The sequence below is a fragment of the Ammospiza nelsoni genome, chromosome 6, assembly GCF_027579445.1.
Source record: "Ammospiza nelsoni isolate bAmmNel1 chromosome 6, bAmmNel1.pri, whole genome shotgun sequence".
Taxonomy (NCBI): domain Eukaryota; kingdom Metazoa; phylum Chordata; class Aves; order Passeriformes; family Passerellidae; genus Ammospiza; species Ammospiza nelsoni.
Genome location: NC_080638.1, coordinates 5,857,861 through 5,877,738, shown reverse-complemented (window position 1 = coordinate 5,877,738; position 19,878 = coordinate 5,857,861). Strand labels below are relative to the sequence as shown.

The window sequence follows — 19,878 nt, the reverse complement described above, 5'->3', positions numbered from 1 at the left end:
AAACATTTCATCTTGTTTGCAAAATTTACAGGTGAAATTTTGAGAAATGTGTATAAGAATACCCAAATTGCCAGCAGGTGAATGTTTTGATGGACATCCTGGAAATTTTATCTGAATTAAGGACAAGAAATTGTCCTACATGACTGTGAAAGTGACTTCTTTATGGGACAAATGTCCTTTAAAAAAGTTATTTATTTATAAATACACCTGAAGAGAGAAACTCTAGGATTTAATACTGAGAAGATCCTGGTTTAATTCTGTGGATGAGATTGTGAGTGTGAATCAACACCCAAAGACCAACATACACAAAACTCACAGCATCACACCACAATTCTCATTTTATGGTCTTGCTCTGTATAAGCAGAGCTCCAGAAAAAAGGAAAAGAAAGGGAACAAAAGCTCAGTTCCTTACTTGGAAAAGAAAGAAACAAGATGGGCTTCCCGCTCTACAGGAAAGTACAAAATCTCACTGGAATGGGAAAAAGATAATAAATCCTCACAAGTACAAAATGGAAGGTATGGATGTAAAAGCTGGTGGTTCCCCTCTATCAACAACCAAAATAGCTGCAGAAAAGTTTATTATCAGGGCTTACATCAGGCTGGACTAAGTTCTTGCAAGACCACCACATTCTTGATTTGAGGATAATGTCTTTTTCAAATTTTATCTCTAAACTAACTTCATCTACAACCAGCTTCTGATGAAATTTCCCCACAGGTATGGGTCCTTGCTTTAATGTGAAAAGGCTCCATCTACCTATTCCTTAGCAACCAGTCTACTCTGGGTATAAAGCAGCATTATTTCCAGAATCCAGACTGACTGCAGTGATCTGTGTTGTTCCTGAGGAGAACTTAGGATTTTTTTTTAATCATTTGCAAAACAACTTTTCACCAGTTTTGCACCTCCCAAGTGCAGCATAAAGAATGTTTTTTTCTTTCCTGTGTATTTCCACTTGGCCCAATCAGCATTTTACTTCAAAAGATGAGGAGTTGTATGGTTTTGTTGGCATGTTTTTTCTGTTTTTTCGTTTTTTTTTTTTTTTTTTAATTTACTCTTGGATCCTAAATCAAGGTGAAGCAAATATAAAAGGCATTCCTCAAAAAAATATTCTGCATTCATCACCATTGAAATAGATCAGGTGAACCAATCCACCTCAATGAAAACAGGATTAGGAAAATAACCAGGCTGAATTATGCTTTTAACTTTAAAAGTGATTGTTGTGTTTACCTCCAGACCGCATTCAGAGATAAATGGCTGCTATTAAAGTGAAGATCTCATCAACACATGGCAGCCTTTCTCTCCTCACACACTGTGAAGAAAATAGAATGATTTTCTTCTTGGAACCCATCTAATTTCCTCATGCCTCACAACCTGGGAGAAACGAAGGCAGCAGCATCAAGTGTGAGCTATCATGGAAAGGACAGGTGAAAATCTTTTCCTTCACATTTGCAGATGAGCAACATTTTTAATAGGATTTTAATTATCAGAATTAAATCTCCTTTTCCCCCTCGAATGGCGATGGAGTGGTGTTCCATTTGCCTTAAAAATATTGGAGTGATCCATCTCCCTTTCATTCCTGCATGGGATAATCGAGAGGAGCTGCCCACATTTCCTTTCTTGAGGATGAAAATCACTTTGCAATGCCCTGAGAGGCTTTGCAGGAGCACAGACCCCACTGGCTGCCACAGGACATCCCAGAGGATTTCCTCAGGGAATTCCCAGAGGAAAAACCGCAGAGCCCAGCATGGGGGGAAGCAATGGCATGGCCACAGCCAAGGAATCCCGACTGTTTTCTGCCTCAGCACAACTTCCTGTGTCCTCAGACAAAAAAAAAAAAAATTAGAAAATATATTCTGCATTAGCCATCCTGTTTAACGAGTCAATATTCTCACTGACTCCTAAGCAACAGCTTCCCATGCAAATCAAACTTGCTCTTTCACCTCATAATTGGAGTTGAACCTCAAGCAAGCCCAAAAGTCATGACCAGTCAAAAACACTATTCAAAGGCAGTGGACTAAGAAAAGACCCCTTAACTTCAGTTTTTAAGTAAAACTGGCACACAATGCTCTTCTTTCACAATTCAGTCTTAGAGATAACACACAGTTATCTGTCAGAGACATCAACGTGAAAAAATACTTATTGATGGAGGTAATGAACTATTTCTGCAGAGGAACCAGGAAATTCGTTACCAATTTATCTGTCCCTAAATTGGCCCAAAGTTTAATTTCCATTTTGCTCTCTGAATTATAACATATGCAAGGCACTTAACCACTCTACACCAATAAAAAGCAAGTTGCCTGAGTATTAGGAAATTTATTTTATTAAATGTCTTAACATGCTCTGAAACCATTAGATGAACCTTGTGTGAATAGAAAATATTACTGGGTATTTCTGTGGGAAAGGAATTCTTGTTTTAAAGTTGCCATCCAGGAATATGCCATCAGTTAAACAAAATGTATAAAAATTTATAACCCAGCCCCTCCCCCTGCATTTTATATGCTTCACCAACATGCACTAAATGAATATATTTTAATTTATTCTCCCAACAAAATATGGAGGGGATGAAAAATCTCTTTTTTTCCAAAACATATATAAAATTCAGAGGAGAAAAGTGACTATCCCAAGGAAAATAAAAAAAACAATGTGAAGGATAGTGGGGGCTCAGTAAAGTCCTCAGTAAAGTCTGACACTATTGCCTAGCTCCAAACTGGATATCCCTTTATTTTTTCTATATTTTAAGGTCTTTCTTCTTAATCCCTTGAAATAACTTGGGTCTACATGAGGACAAATGGAAAAGCAGTGAGGCAGTCTAAGAGGAAAACAACAGGTAGCCATCAGAACTGCTGTCCAGCTCAAAATATCCACCAGAATTCAGCTCATTCCATGCCAGCAGCAGGTTAGAAAAAACAAAAAATATCTTCAGCTGTAACATGGAGCTATTGAGAGTTCATTGCTCCTCTCAGTGCCCCATATTCCAGATATTTTGTTCTTAGGTGAAGTTTGGCTGCAGGTGCTTCAGGCACAAAGGCAGGGCTCTGTTAGGTGGACAAGAGCCAACCTCTTCTGCTCCTAAAAATTACATTTTACAGGATCACAAAAATCTATTGTCTTCTTTAAATGACAAGATATTTTTGCTCCTTTATCAACCAGAGCTGTGGCATAGAGGTAAGAAAAGCCATTAATTTAACTGTCATTTGTTGGAGGGGGCTGGTGTTAGTTTTGTTGTTTTTGCTTCTTTTCAAAGCCACCAGCACATGGAAAAAGTTAGAAGTTTTAGCTGCCATCTGGACAGTCAAAACCTATTAGAAGTATACAGGAATTAATATAATTTACTTGTAAATTTAACAGTATCCTTTTTTCAGTATACACTTGCCAAAGCAAACTGGAACAGAAACAAAGCTTGCTGTTTCTGGAACAGATGTTGTAAAGACATAAAGGCAAAACTAAAAACTGACTTGCAAGCTAGTTTATTATACCTTCCACAGAAAAAAACCAAACAGGGTGAAAACTTTTCTCATGTAACATTATGGATGAATGAATGGCTTGCAACTGAATTCTTTCACTTCTTTGAACATCTATTTAAAGAAAAGGATATATACCTTTCAAACTGTAGGAAGTTCTACAGTTAAGTACAAAAGAATTGGCCAAATAATGGGACACACTCAGGGAGAGGTTGAATTGTAGGTGCTCTTTGAGAGAGCCCTGGAATACAATTTCAAAAGTTGTTCATAAATGTTTGCTAAAATGCTTTTAGTGCAAATATAGGAGGATTAGAAAGAGAGAGGAGATGGAAAGCAAAGGTAGGACTGAACAGGTAAAGGACTAATTTCCTCTAGTTTGCACAACAAAAACATGAGAAACAGCAGTGCCGTTGCTGAAGACGGCAATAAATGTCAAAGGATCAAATTATCTTGATTATTTATTGTGACTATAATTCTGTAAGGAATTCTATAAGGAATATAATTCTTTTTCTCCAGTGGAGTTCCACTGATGTGATCAAGGCACTTACTACAGTTCTGTCAGAGCCTTTGGCAGGAGGGGACTGGGGCACAGAGATGGCTGCCGTTGTGCAGCACCATAACCATAAAAAGCCATAAAAAGTTGTCCAATGCCATAAAAAGCCATAAAAAGTTGTCCAATGCCATAAATAGGCAGTGGAACCAACACAAGGAAGGCAAGCAGGGCCTCCAGGATACTGATGGTGACACTGGAAGAGCATCTCCAGGCAAGCTGCCCTCTTCTGAAGATCTGACAAGAGTGACACACATCTAATCACACTGCTAAGCCCAGCACAAGCAATCAGCTAATTATCTGTTTTACATAATGAGCCAGGACGTGCTTTCACCCAAGGAAAACTGCTAAAAGGGAGAAATAGCATTTGCCAAAAGCATCAGAGGGACTGTGCTTCCAATCAGTCACAAGGCAGACCAAACTTGAGAGACATTAGCACCATCATTAAAAAAAAGCAATAAACATAAGCTAAAATATCCCAAAGCTTTTCATTATAATTCCGAGTGTTATCAAATTGTTAATCACTTCAGTAATCTCAGGGCAGGCAAAAAAAGTGGCCCTGAACCCGCACTGAGAGATCTCACACTCAGTAAGAATCAAAACTAGTGAATATTGATACTTTTCAGAATGTATGGGAACACTGAGGCTTCGGAGCCACAACAATATTAATGAAGAGATAATCAATAAAATAAATCTGGCTGCAATTTCTCTTGATTATAATTACTCAGTCGCTAACACCAAATTTTATCTCGCTTGGTGAGTAGTAAAATATGACCCTTACTGACAAGAACATCTTTGCAGTAATGCTGCTGCATGTATTTTATATATTTTATTCCTGTTAGCATTCAATTACAAAAATAGAAGCATCCTATGTCTTCCTAGATGCCCTTTGAAAATTGCTTTTACCATTTATATCAGTCTCTTTTTCTCCCTTAGAAGAAGAGTGTTGGAGAAAAGTAATGAAGAACTACAGTGAGTAAGGGAAACATACCATTCTGCAAGCCTAAATTTCTAAACATAAAATTTGGGGTTTGTTTCTTGACTGAACACCTCTTTTGCAAATGCAATTTATGCTTGCACATTGAAAATTAGGTTATTTCATATTTTTGCATACACATGTTCTCCACTGCTATTTGAATAAGAAATGTATATATATAAAAATATGATCTTTGACATTTTAATTAAAACCTATTAAGAAGTCTATAGCAAACCATAAAGACTAAATTGTCACCCTAATTTTAACCTGCATTGCAACTGTGTCATGAATTCATATAACCATGGATAAAAATCTCTCACAGAGAAGAGCATGGGCTAAGCAAAAAATTCTGGGCCTGACACCTAATTAAGATAAACACTCCCCTGATGAAGAAAGTTCTTCATGTGTTACTGTGTTGCACTGGTTCGGGGCTATATTTAAGGGACCATTAAAAGTGTACCTGAAGGCAAAGTCAATCTTTATATTTGACAGCTTTTTTTGCAGTGAGTAGCAAAGTGAATATTTTATTGCTTTATGATCTAATGACCATTCTGTTTAATCTTAATGGAGTAAAGATGAGCAGGAAAATATGCTTAGGGGATATACTAATACATCAATTATGGAAAGTGGGAAAGTACTTTAAAAAAGTACCAGTAATCTATTGTAAATGAATATCTCAATAAGCACTCCTGGCCACAGGCAGAGCTGAAAGAGATGCATTAAAAATCTACTCAGATTCTGCTCATTACAGATATGTTCTTCTCAGCTCTTAAGTAATGCAGCAATCACATAATTAACTTTTCAAAAGAGAAGCACTTAAAACAACTTGTATCTATGGAACACTGCAGACTTTCTCCTTATTTTACTCACTGAAAATGAACTTTTCCATCTACTTTCCTTATCACTGTTGCAAGAGTGGCATTTCTCCTGAAGGTACTGCAAAAGTATAAACTCTATTCCATAAATCAATCAGGCACTAACTTTTGGTCAAAAAAACAGGTAAAAAAAGGCAAACAAACTCTGATCCTGCTTAACTGAAAACACATTATCCCATACAAACATGGATATTTGTCTTCCCTGGAATTCCACCCTGAAATGATGACCTGAATTTTACATGGGAAGGTTTTAGCTTCTTCAGTAATTTTGGTTTAGGCCTCCCTCCTTTCAGAAGACATGATTTGACCCAGCCCAAAAGATCTGTACAACCCAAACCCACATGCCAGCTCCAAGGAAAAAATTTACAGAACTTTCCAAGTAAAATCACAGAGCCTGCTGTGAAAATGTGAAAAACTGATTGAAGTGATTAAAGTGATGAGGAGCCTCTCAGATGAATCTAGAGAGCACTGATACTACATACAGCAATTCAGGGAAAGATGCCTCTCCAGGAGCTCTCAGGACAGAGAACTCTGGATTCTGATCTCCACAGAATGATGTCACTGAGGAGGAATGGTAAAGATCATCTCATTCCCATGGGCAGGTGTCAAGTTTTATCTTCTTTTTTTTCTCCAGGGTCAGGATTAAATGTGTGAGATGGAATTTCTTGTTGGGACTCAGATGTTTACGGGTTCTTATCTATGTTACAATCTCACAAACTCTGAGTTCTGCAGCACTGCACTCTAACAAACTAAAAATGGAGCTGTATCTCCCTCTCTACAAGGCCTTTTAAGGATAAACTGTCCAATTAAGAAATGACACCTAAATTATTTTCACTTTTAACCCAATAAACAACCACCCATGCCCACAATGTGAACTTTTTATCCAATTACACAAAACCACCCAAACCCACGGAGGAAGAGAAGGAGGAGCAGGAGAAGGAGAAAGAGAAGGTGAAGGAAGGAGAAGGAGAAGGGAAAAGAGGAGGAGAAGGAGAAAGAAGACGGAGGAAGAAGGAAGAAGGAGAAGGGGAAAAGAGAAGGAGAGGGAGGAGGACCAGCCTCCACCTAAAACTTCCATCTTGCTTTATATACATTACTGGATTCTAAACTCTTAAACTCTAAGTTTCCCCCCCCTGTGATATCACACACTTCTATTCAAACTCCACACCCACAATCCCAGTTCTGTCATTCCATTTTGGAAGCCTTCTCCAAAGCCTCAGGTCAAATGCAGTGTTCTCTTGGGGGTCAGTGCCTGCCAGCACAGAAACTCTGAAATTCTCAGCATCCAGGGCTCTAACAAGCAGGAACACCCTCTACTAGACCAGGCAGCTCAGAGCCCCATCCAGCCTTGGGCACTTCCAGGGATGGAAGGAGCAGCCACAGCTTCTCTGGGCAACCCCTGTGCCAGGACCTCACCACCCTCACAACAGAGAATTTTTCCTAATATCAAATCCAAACCTACTCACAGTCAGTTTGACACCATTCCCCCTTGTCCTGTCACTAAATGTCCTTGTAAAGAGTCTCTCCCCATCTTTCTCCTACTCTGAATTTGTCTACAGGAGCCACAATGATCTGAATAAATCACCTGTGAGGCTCCTGACTGAATTAAGAAACAGCAATATCATTGACATGGATGTGACGTGCACTAATTCTGCCCAACATTTTATGGAGAGAGAAAAAGAAACAGGAAATATCTAAAGTGGCAGCTGACAGATAATTTACTGACAGGATTTTTAATCTTATGAATAGTTGTCTACCATGGGTATAGTTCTTTTCCTATATAACTCAATTGAAACCTTTTTATTTGACTAATAACATAGCAAACCTTAATTTCAGGGCGTGATTATTAAAGTGCATTTATATGGGATGTAGAAAAATTGCATTTCCATTTGCAAAATGAAAAAGCCTCCCTACTACAGTTCTAAGAAGGTCTGTGTGGAGGATTCAAATTCCTATACATTAAAAAAAAAAATCACTTTTCACTTTTCCATCAACACAAGCTGTTTCCTGAGTATTTCAGCACAAAATCTTGTCATATAGCTTAAATAACCAAGCGCTTTTATTTCTTTGTAGCATTGTGGATTTTTATAAGCCAAAGAGAAATGGAGATATAGTAATAAATCTCAATGGCAAATAATTTTTTTTAATTCCTGGATGCCTTTCTTAATCTAAAAGCTGGGGAGATGTGTGCATCTTGGGTTTGAGAAAGCAAAGTATTCATGGCTGTATATTGAATATAAAGCTGATAAAAGTGGAAAAGCTAGTGATGCTCAAGCAGATTTTGTGGATCTGGTTACATTTTTTATGTCTAGCTACAGACTTTTGATGTAGTTTACATGGATAAGAAAATTATTATAAACAGTTTCCTCATGCCTAAACATTAAACTATGTCTATTAAATGGCCATGTAGGTCTTTGTAAATGATACACATTTGTGTGCACACACATTCCACTTGGTGTATATTGCTTTTAGCTGATGATGACAAAGATCTATTTCTTCCTTTGGTTTTTTAGTTAAAAGCACGAATCACATGGTGAAGTTTTCAGCAGAAAGCACTGCACACAGCTCTGGAGGAACAACAGCAAAAAAAATTCACATGTTCTGAAAAGTGCTGTGAGAAACTAAAGCTGTGAATGAGCAGTAACAGCAATGATACAGCTGAGTATTTAAACTGAATTAATTGTTTTGGAAGAACACTAAACTGTTGTGTTTTCATGTTCTGAAACACAGATGCAAGGAACAAGAAACATTGCACTTCAGAGTCTGTGGGTATGAGTCAAATTGGATTAGGACTAAAAGGTTTTGCCTTCCACCTTCTGCAACCCCATGGCTGCCCATTCTCCCTGTCTTCATTCCTCTCACCCTCACAGAAAATTGGCAGTTCTGATTAAGGTATGCTGAAAATTAAATCTTCAAGAAATCATCCATTCTCTTCCCCCTTGCCTCCACTATCAACTAATGTAGGAATATATATCCAAACAAGAGCACTGAAATCCTATCTCATGTCCACCAATTTAAACCATCCTTAGGCACAAATGCACTCACTCTTTCTGAACTCTTGCTTGCTTTACAGGTGCATCTGTCAGATATTCAATAAACAACCCCCAAACCTGCAAATAATGCCAATAATTGATCTGGCTTGTGAATTAAAATAACATCATTAATCGTGGAGCCCAAGTGTTCATTAAGTCTATAATTTAAAAATGCTTCATGAACTCATTCTTCTTTCCATATTTCAACAGAATTCAAAAATGGAATTTTAAAAAAAAGTCTGTGCTCTCTGTTGATACTTATTCTTAAAAAAGATTTTTTTAAAGCGTTGAATGTGCTAAAAGTATTGAAAGTATTCAAAGATTCAGTTATAAAAGGAGAGAATTATTGCATCCTCAGCATCCAAATTACTATTGCCAATTTACAGGGGGATATAGGACAGACAGCAATTTTAAGATGCATTCCATTTCTGTATTATAGAAATGCATATTCATGCAGTCTCTTAGCTAATTTTTTTATCCTTTCCTAAGATTGAGGAGTATTTTACAGAAGAAACCATATTAAGAGGTATACCCTGATTTGTCTAAGCTTGATGAATTCCTGTATTGGTAAGGTCTAAGGTGTTTAAACACCCCTGGGACAACTCCAGAAAATGTGGTGGCCTCTTCTCACCCAGAAAGAAAATAAACTTTTCAGGTGCTTATCCAGGCAGAGAATCAACTTCCTTGTTGTGCTACAGCTTAATATCACCCTTAAATTTCCAAATTTGAATCTGAAAACAAATTTTCTGTGGAATATTTCTAGTTATGAATATACCTACTTTTGAGCCCAGTGTTTTAAATCATTTGCTAAAATATTGGCATCAAGCAGTGATGTGTGTGTCAGTGCAAGGAACACAAGATTGCACAGCACCCTCTCTACTCTTGTCTCCTTTCCAGTAACTTCTGCATGGCCTTTTTTCCACAGAATGTTCCTGGAGTAGCAGGCTACACCCCATGCCAGGGGTGCATTTATTTTTATTTATGTTTAAAATAAATAATGTTTATTATTTACGTGAAGAATTCACTGGCTGAAGCAAGAATATAATTAAGCTGAGATGAGTTTCAAGGAGAGAGCTGAGGGAGAATCCAGAGAGTTTGTGACCAGCAGTTAATTACAAAATCAGAAATTTTCATCCTAGCCCTGTGTTAACCCTTGAAGCTATTTCAAGTTGTAGCAGATATTCCAGTCCCTAAATTCATGCATGTGTTATTTTCCATCCATATTTGACTGGTGAACTTCAAGGAAACACACAATCTGCAAGCAGGTCATTCTTTCCTGAGCTAAAGACTACTCAACAACATTAACCTCTCCCCCCTACTAAAAATAAGTATTCCTGCTTCTGGTTTTGACTGACAGAAACTACAACACATTAGAGTCCTTTTGGATTCAGGCTAGAAAAGCAATCTAGGAAAACACAGTTAAAACTTCACTTAAATACTAATGAATATCCTCCCTATTCTGTGTCTTGAACCAGTTGATCCATTACATATTAATAGAGATGTAACATAATACCTGAATATTTCTGCTCTCTGAACATTAAATTTAAAATCAGTCTCTAGGGTCTAGTACTCTGTGAAGAGCTGTCTTAGAAAAGGACACAGGCTAAGAAATGTTCATGTGGATGATGTTTGTACATGGTATTTTTCTAAGTGCTCTGCTGAACTTTAGGTGGAAATAAGCATTTGATAAAGAGTGGCAGTCCTGAACTGAGGTGCCTAAACAAACAACCCCCCCAAAAAGTTAATCCCAGGATGACAGTCTTTGCATTGCGGGTTATTTCCTTCGTTTTTGTTTATGTTGAAAATCTGTCTGAATAATTAAGCATTTGCAAGGCAAATGAGCTGTAGGACTCTTCAGCCTCAGCTGTTATTGCATGCTGTTCCTTTGAACAATATTTACCATGCAACAAGAGAGAAAACAAGGAAGATCCTGTGGTTCCTGACAAATGCTGCTAATGAGGGTTCAGACCCTTGTTCAGCCTTTGCAGCATCTCCTTCAGAGGCACTGAAAGCCACCAGCTCCTCAGCCACTGCGTTTTAATTACAGCTCCAGCCTCTGCCAAGGAAAGCACTCAGAGGGAAATCGACTTGCCCCTCATTTAATTTTTAGTGGTATTCTGACCCTTTAAAAGCAGACTTTGCTGAAGTCCACAGGAGTCTGGGCAGGGTCTCCCTTCACAGGAGGAGGAGCCCAACCATCTGCTCTGCATCCTTGGCAAACAACTCAATTTTATTGGTGCTGCCTCTTCTCCAGTTTGTGTTACTTAACATTCTGCTGGTGCTGCTGCAAGGGAGCTCCTGAGTGCCTCAGAGTCACTCAAATGTCAGGATTTTAGAGCAGCAATTCCAAACCAGAAGAGCTACAGTTAACACAACTAATTTCCCTAAACCCAAACCAGAATAGTTGCAGTTAACACAACTAATTTCCCTAAACAAAGTCTGCCTTTGGAGTGCTGAACTTCTGCCATCCCTCAGTATCAGCAGCACACGAAGAACCATCTGCAATTCTCCTGTTTTAAAAATACTGCAGTGATAGACTGAAGGAAAATAACTTGAAAATAATTTCATCACATCTTTCCACTGGATGAATCTGCCGCAGGTAATGATTTTGTGGCAGCAGAACAGCGTGATGAGATCTAACTGCAAGAAATGAAAAGGCAAGATATTTTAAAATACTAAAATAAGCAAATGATGTTTGGGACAATCATATTGTCCCAAACAGGTGACATTTCTATATCTGTGTGCTGGAGAACTGAAATTATTGCATGCCACCCAAAGGGATGGATCTATCAGGAGCAAGTGTTTCCTCACTTAGCATTGTTTTGCTGCAATCCAGACAGATACCAAAGAGCCAGATAAAATCTTCACAAGCTTTGGTGAGCCTCTCAGCTACTACAGAGACTGGAAAAAAGGTAGGAATTTTGATGAGCTCCATTTCCACACAATTTAGTATCAAACTTCACTGAGAAGATGGGTCTTTGAGTAAAGCCTACTTTTTTATTCTTATTTTTCTGCAAAAAAAAAAAAAAAAAAATTAAGATCTTTTATTCAAAGAGAACCTGATTAGTGGATTTTACTGAGAAAGTGTGCTTCTCCCTGTTTTATCAGAAATTGAGGGTCTGTGATGATTAGAAGAAAATAAGCAGCAAGGCAAATTGAGGTAAAAATGAAGGAGAAATTAAATGTTGATCTAACTTAACACCACAACTCATTGTTTGGTTATGCAAATCATTCAATATCAATTACTGGGTAATTATTCAGAGGGCAAAAACTCAAAGACTCCCATAAAAGTTAGAGGTGTGAAACCTCTGGAATTCATTAAGCAAGATAAGAGCTCACAAGGTGAAGTTTTAAAAATCAAGGTGCCTTATTGATTAATCAAATAGCAATGGTTATTAAAAGCACAGAAAGATGAGAGCTCACAAGGTGGAGTTTTAAAAATCAAAACTTATGATGCCTTGTTGATTAATCAAATAGCAATGGTTGTTAAAAGCACAGAAAATTAAAGCAAAAAAAAAGAAAAAAAGGTTTCTTTTTCCAAATATTATCTCTCCCTGTTTATTATCAGAAAGAAAGCCTTAAGCTGACACAGGATGAGGGAAGGCAGGAAGAAAAGAAGAAAAAAAGGCATTATTAACTAGAAATGAAGAAAAAATAGAAATGAATGAAAATTAGAAATGAAGAAAAAAATAATTAGAAGAAAAAAAGGCATTATTAACTTTATTAACTATTATTATTAAATAACCACTATTTTGCTAAAGTTTTGACCAAAGGCTAAATAAAAGTTCAAAATTACATTCTGCCTGGTGCTCCAAACGAGGGAGAGGACCAGAATAATAAAAAAGACATTTTTGTACAAAATATTTTGTAGAAAATATGTTCAACGCCTGTCAGCTCTCACAACCCTACAGACACAGGAACCACACATGGAGCAACTGTGGCACAACCACAGTGCAACTGTGGCACTGACTGTGCCCTAACCACTGAGAGTTTATCCACAGCACAATGATATATTCAGAGGACTCCAATTTTTCTATTCAGTTTTTATTGGCTGAGCTGCTTGAATCTTTCGTGTTTTGGCCCAGAAAATAATAGACCACTTCAAAATGGTTTGTCAGAACCTAATTTTGTGAAAGACTCATTATCTTCAAGAGTTTTTAGACTAGCAAAAGGTGTTTTGTGGCACAGAAGGCAGCATCAGTTCGTTTCTTATTAGGGAAGTGCATCTTTATGATCATGAGATACTAAAAAAGAATGGAGCTGGGATGAACTTTTTTTGTTGTTTTTGGCTTTTTTTAAAGAAAACAACACCAACTGAATCATTCTAATTACAGTTTCCAACTGAAGTTTATTATAAGATGGAAGCCCCCCTGGAAGAGGTGTTCAGAGCCCTGTTGTATGAGTTATTTATTGGCACATAAAGCTTCTCTTTATGACATAAGTAGACGACTATTTCTTTCTGGCAGAAATACTTTATGAAATTTAGCACAGTACACAAGGGTTTCAAAATTTCTAATTACCAAAATGCCAGAGATTTTGAATCATTATATAAGGCACATCTTCCAAAAGGAAAGCATGATAAATCTAGGATCTAGCCTTTTCAAAAGGCATTAAAAAAGACCATAATTCACAGCAGAGGTGTATGCACAGAGTGCAGAGGAGTCTGACTGAGCAAACAGAAGCCTAGAGGCCAATTTACGACCAAGAAGCTTGATCTGTCCAGAATTAGAATATATACCCCATTAAAACCATGCTGTCAGGCTGTAACTAAAGTGGAAAGCATGCTGGGACAGAGTCCTGCTACTTCCCTGCCACACCAAGTCCAAAAGCACTGAATTGCTGTGGGCTTTACACAGAAACCTGAAGGGCTTCTGGAGGAGCAGCAGCTGCGCTTTTCACAGCAGCCTTTATGGCCACAATCATTTTCCTGCCTTTTCCACAGGGAGAGGCCTCTGAAACCTGGATGGGAACAAAAATGCCCTCCCAGAGGACTGAGGAGAAAGGGGCTCTGTGGGGACGTTGGTGCCATACACTGAAGGTTTGGGCAGGCCAAGGTGAAACGTCCCAGGTGGCCAATTTCCTTCCTCAGCAGCAGGAATACCAACTCCAGGTCATGGCAAAATAATCTGAACATCCCAGGTGGCCAATTCCTTCTACAGCAGCAGGAATACCAACTCCAGGTCATGGCAAAATAATCTGAACATCCCAGGTGGCCAATTCCTTCTACAGCAGCAGGAATACCAACTCCAGGTCATGGCAAAATAATCTGAACATCCCAGGTGGCCAATTCCTTCTACAGCAGCAGGAATACCAACTCCAGGTCATGGCAAAATAATCTGAACATCCCAGGTGGCCAATTCCTTCTACAGCAGCAGGAATACCAACTCCAGGTCATGGCAAAACAATCTAAACATCCCAGGTGCCAATTCCTTCTACAGCAGCAGGAACATCAACTTCAGGTCATGGCAAAATAATCTGAACATCTCAGGTGCCAATTCCTTCCACAGCAGCAGGAATATCAACTTCATAGAGAACACACCACAGATGAAGCTGAACAAAGCTCTGTATGTTTTTAATTTTCTAAACAGTTTGAGTACAAAACCTGATCCACCAATCTTTAAGCACTTTTCAAATAACACACAAGTAAAACTAAAAGAAAATCCTCCTATTCTAATTAGAAACCCTGAATCTAGACAGATTGAAGGTCCATTTTGATTAATAACGTAAAGCAAAAAGTATACTTCTGTATAAGTCTCCACAAGTGCTAGAATTAAGTAAGTCCCTGCCAAAAACATCAAACCATAGGTCATGGCAAAATAATCTAAACATCCCAGGTGTCAATTCCTTCTACAGAAGCAGGAATACCAACTCCAGGTCATGGCAAAATAATCCAATTCCCTTCACTTCTCTCAGTGCCCTCCTCCAAGGAAGGCCAAGCCACCCATGTAGTCACTAAATTTTTAGTTCCTTTCAACAAAACACAGACAGAACTATTCCAACAAAAATATCAGTTTTCCCAGTGCAATTCCCAGCATAATTCCCAGGGATTGTCAGGTGTTTCCTGGTCTCTGAGGTGAAGGGTTCAGGGGGAATTTTCAGCTCTTCTGTCAAGCACAAATCACCTGAGGTGAACCTCCCAGGCTGGCAGGTTTTACCCTCCCTAAGCACACAATTACAGCTGATTCAAAAAGCAAACTTCTGAGCTTGTTTCAGTAAACACAATAATTTGCCCAGTGCTATAATAAAAAAGTGATCAATATCCTGCAGGTTCCTCTTTGTAATTCAGGTGATTTACCAGCTTCAGGCAGGAAAATCTAATGACCCCATTCTTCTGTGGAGGAATACAGCACTGCCTTACAAAGCAGGTCATAAAATGATAACTATTCAGCTGAAATACCGAAATTACTTTTAAAAAAATCAATCAGGATGAATCCAATGATGAATTTACTTTAATTTTTACTCTTCTTTCTTTTTTTAATTAAAAAAAAATCCAAATCAGGACTGTTTTGTGAAGATAAATGTATGGATTCATAGCAATTATATTTTTTTTTCTATAGAAATTTTTTGCTGTTTCAGGTTTCACCTCCAATTCACACACACAATTTAAATTATCCTGTGTCTAAAAACTTTACAAGCATCTTCCTGGAAAACTGAATTTGGTGTTCTGAAAGGTCTGGAGGCATACTCAGCTTTCATCTGAGGATGCTGAAGACAATCTAAAAAGTCATCCCACTGACTGACATTTCAGAGGGCATTAAACCAAACCTGCAAGAATGTCACCTGTGGCTCCACAGGGAGCAGAGAGTGTGCACTGCATTTTCTGGAGAAAGATGTAAGCTGCAGAATATTACTTATCTTCATTTAAAAAAGAATTGGTGGCAAAATGATGCATATTTATTCAGAAGTAATTAGGCAAAACCAAATTATTTCTCTTAAGGTGAGATGTTTAAAACAATGTTTATTTTTTAGTCTTTTTTTCATCAGCCTAGTACATGAGATTTAGAATTAGACTTTACTCCTTATGATTCATGCTTTAACCATCTTATTTGTTTGTTCATGTGTTTAAACAGAGCAATCCCATTTTGAATGCAGAATTTCCCTTTCAAATTCTGCATCCATTTCCTATGAGCCAATTCAAAGTAATTATAAATATGTAATTGCTATGAATTCATATAAACATTTATCTTCACAAAACAGTCCTGATTTGGAAATTTTTAATTAAAAAAAAGAAAGAAGAGTAAAAATGAAAGTAAATTTGTCATTGGATTCATCTTGACTGATTGATTTTTTAAAAAGTAATTGCAGTATTTCAGCTGAATAGTTTTATAGTTATAGTTTTTAATAGTTTTACAAAATAGGTCATTTTATGGCCTGTTTTGTAAGGCAGTGCTGTACTCTTCCACAGAAGAATGGGGTCATTAGATTTTCCTGTCTGAAGTTGGTAAATACAGAATGCAAAATGTTCATGCTTGAGGATTTTCCATTTAATGACACATCATTATTAAGACACTTCTTAACAAAGCTCCTTGAAAGAAAGACCTTTTATTTGTTTGTTTGTTGTTTATACCCTGTAAATTTTTGGTAATACAACCCAAAAATAATTAGATTTTTTTCCTTTAATCAAACCTCGAGTAATGTCAGTGACAGATGCTGGTTATATAAATATTATCGTTGTTAGAAATGAAGGGATGGGACTATTTCTGGGTTAAGAATGATTTCTTGTTTAGATAACATTAGTTTTAGAAGTTGTGAGATTTTAAAGGTGTAAGCTATTGGTCATAGTTTAAGAGCAGTTACAAGTTTCTTTGTTACAAGACAATATCTAACTTTTTTAACTAATAGACAGTTGTCACAGGATTTATTTTGCTTTTCTATTATTACCTTTACTTATTTCTGCTGTACTGTGGCTACTTTTACCTAGTGGGTTTCTGTCTCATGCCTTTATAGAATTTTTTATTAATTTCTAAACTTTTAGCTTATTTTATACAACCACACCCATACATTCTTTATAAACTCTTTACTATCTTACCTAAAACAGTTTCTTACTTACTTAAGGCATATTCTTACGTATAACTATAGAAACATTTATGATTTTTCTGCTTCATGTCTGTGTGTTGGGTTTTTACATCAATTTAAGCATCTTCTGAGGCTGCAGATCAAATCTTTTCGTGTTTGTGGAAGTTTCTGCTTTTCTGATTCCCACAAAATTTTGTTTCTATGTGCTCACCTAAGAAACTGCCGACAAAACTCAGCTGACACACAGCAAATTCCCAAATCCAAGTGTGGCCCTGGAAGAAGTGCACAACCTGCAGTGAGTGAGCTCTGAGTCCAGGCACCAGAATTAAACAAAAATTCCCATTCCTGTGTTTTCAAGAACATTAAACTGCTTGGACAGTGATTAATTTAATGAATTGCATCCTCCCATCAACACAAGGCCGGCAGGACAGCAGAGAGTGGATAGAAAGGTAAAATAAGAAATTGAAAGGGAGCAAAGAGATCCTGAGGTAGATTGGAACATGTGGGGAAGGAAACAACATTAACAAATTTCAAGGCAGGTAGGGATATTGCAAGGGACAAAAAGTGCAATTAAAAAGAGAAAAATACCAGCCTGACTTCAATGACAGCAGATTAGCTCCTGGCATTGCTCTGCTGTTTAGGTTGCAGAATTTTACCTCAAAATCTGTCATAAATTTTAGTGCAGCTTAAGCACATGTTAAAAAGAAAAAAAATCTCAAATAAACTCAACAAAAATGTTATGGCACTTGATGACATGCTGCACTGCTCTAGGTAAGATCCAGCTGATTACTTGGATAAACTGACCCAGGAGAACCAGGGCTGGCCCAATCAGACATCCCAAAGTTGGAATCAACTGTGATGCTCACTAATTCCATGTTCAATCTCAGCAGCCCCTGAAGCTGCAGCCATTTCTCTATTTGATGCACTCTAAGAGTCACAATCTCCTCTGATTTAAATCCAGTGTACAAGCATATCCCCTCACTGCACATATGTGGCACACAATGACAAAGAAGCCACAAAGCAGAGGCATGATTTCCATTTTTTTTCCCCATATTCCCTTCAAATTCTCTGCCATTCTCCCAGTCCTCAGCCTGATATCTGCTTGCTCCTCACCCTACACCCTCCTCTGGCTCTTGCTGCTTCAGGAAAAGACCCAATCTTTGTACAGCCCCAAATGAGATGTGCCAAACCTCTGTTTATAAAGTATTCACCAAGGCTGCAACAGAAATTATCTTCCTCAGTGAAAAATTGCTGATTTTCTTCATTCCACGTGGGCCTATTACAAGAAAGTATTGATTTCCCAAGTAAGCAGCAAAAATTATAAGTTCCATGTTGTATATATAACATTCTGCTACAATTTTAATCCCTCTGGGTTTATATTATATTGCTGGGATAAAATCCAGCCACTTTTCTGCATAGAAGCAAGTCCTATTTCTATTTCCAGGTATACCAAGGTTTATTATGCTTTAAAGAGGCAATGTATCCATGATCACATTTCATCCCACGTTGAGATTGTTTTTTCCCCTTCTTATTCCTTTTCTATCCCTTTTATATATTAAGTTTTAAGCTGGTTTTATTTTATTTTTCTTGGCTTTGGGAATTTCTTGACAAATACACCAGATGTTCTTGTACCATGATTATATGCACTTAAGAATCACAAGAAAGCAAATTAAATTTAGCACACAAAGCCTTTTGCTATATGAGTTTTTTCAAAACAGCCTTTGAGGTTGTTTTATGCTGTTTATATAAATATAATTGAATTTTTTTCATATCTCTCAGTGTAACCCTGTATACAACCTATCCTGGAGGTCTCAAAATACTGTGTTTTTAACCAAAAGGGAGAATGATTAATCCACAATATCATCCTGAACTCTGCTTTTATTTTTGCTGACTTCATCCTCAGAAGTGTCAAATATAGGAAAGATCCACACAAATGTAGAAAAAGTGAAGAAAAGTACAGAGGGTTTAATGCATGTTTTCAACATTAAGGGGAGATTATTTTCCTTGTAAAAGGGATTATTAAGGAAAGAATGCTTGTGCCACATAAATAATGATGGGCAGGGAAACACAGTACTTTACATATTTGTATAACACAAAATGAGGCCATCCATCAAGAAGCAAAATGCAGCACTCTGCAAAGTGAATCTAAATGATAAATAATCATTCACTATTTTAAGGCAGGGGTATTGCTTGCTGTCTTCAAAGTTTTCTTTTAAAACAGTGCCTTCACAATCAAGCCTGAAAAGGTGATTTTCACTTTGCCCCCTCTGATTTCTGCTCTACATGGCACACAGATTTTCTAAGTTTGGAATGCTCCAACTTACTTGTCCTTTCCTAGACAAAAACCCTTGCCAGGGTAAGAATGAATCAAGAAAGCCACACAGAACTCCTCCTCTCAGCAAAATTACATTCCCAATGACAAATTGTTAACAGGCCAAGGGAGGATCCTTTTATCAAAATTAAGCACCAAAATGCACCTACCTGCTGTCGAATTTCTTCTTCCATCTTCACTGGGGAGCCCAGCTCTGCCACTTGCTTGACCCCTTCGCTGGCGTATCCCCCGTACTCCCACAGGATGTAGTTCTTGGAGTGGGAGCTGCCAATGATGGCAGACCAGTGGTTGGTGCGTCCTTTTCGGGGGGAAAACCAAAACAAAATAAATCAAACCACCCTCGAGGCAGCCTCAAACAATAATTCCTGACTTGTAATAAAGCCTGGGAGTCCCCACTTTTGCATGCTGCCACTTCTCACTGCACCAACACACATCTGCAGAGCAGTGGGAACAAGGCAGTGACTGACAGAAATTGAGCTTAAAGCAGCCCCTCATAACAAACAGGCTTAGAATAGTTTTTTGTCACCAAAGATCTCACTTCAGAAAGTTTAAGCAACCTTTAATTTTAAGTTTCTCTGTCAAATATTTTCGAGAAGGAAACCTGCAAGGGAAGACTTCAGTGGTCACCCTCAGTTTTA

The 19,878-nt window shown here is 37.7% G+C and overlaps 1 protein-coding gene across 1 annotated transcript in view; it reads right to left on the bottom strand.

Annotated features, from left to right (window-relative positions):
- SPON1 (spondin 1) overlaps positions 1-19,878 on the bottom strand; it is a 186,314-nt gene that overhangs the window by 105,521 nt on the left and 60,915 nt on the right. Inside the window, exon 6 of the mRNA XM_059474194.1 lies at positions 19,390-19,538. Within this exon, the coding sequence (XP_059330177.1) occupies positions 19,390-19,538 (149 nt within the window). The remainder of the gene's footprint in view (positions 1-19,389; positions 19,539-19,878) is intronic.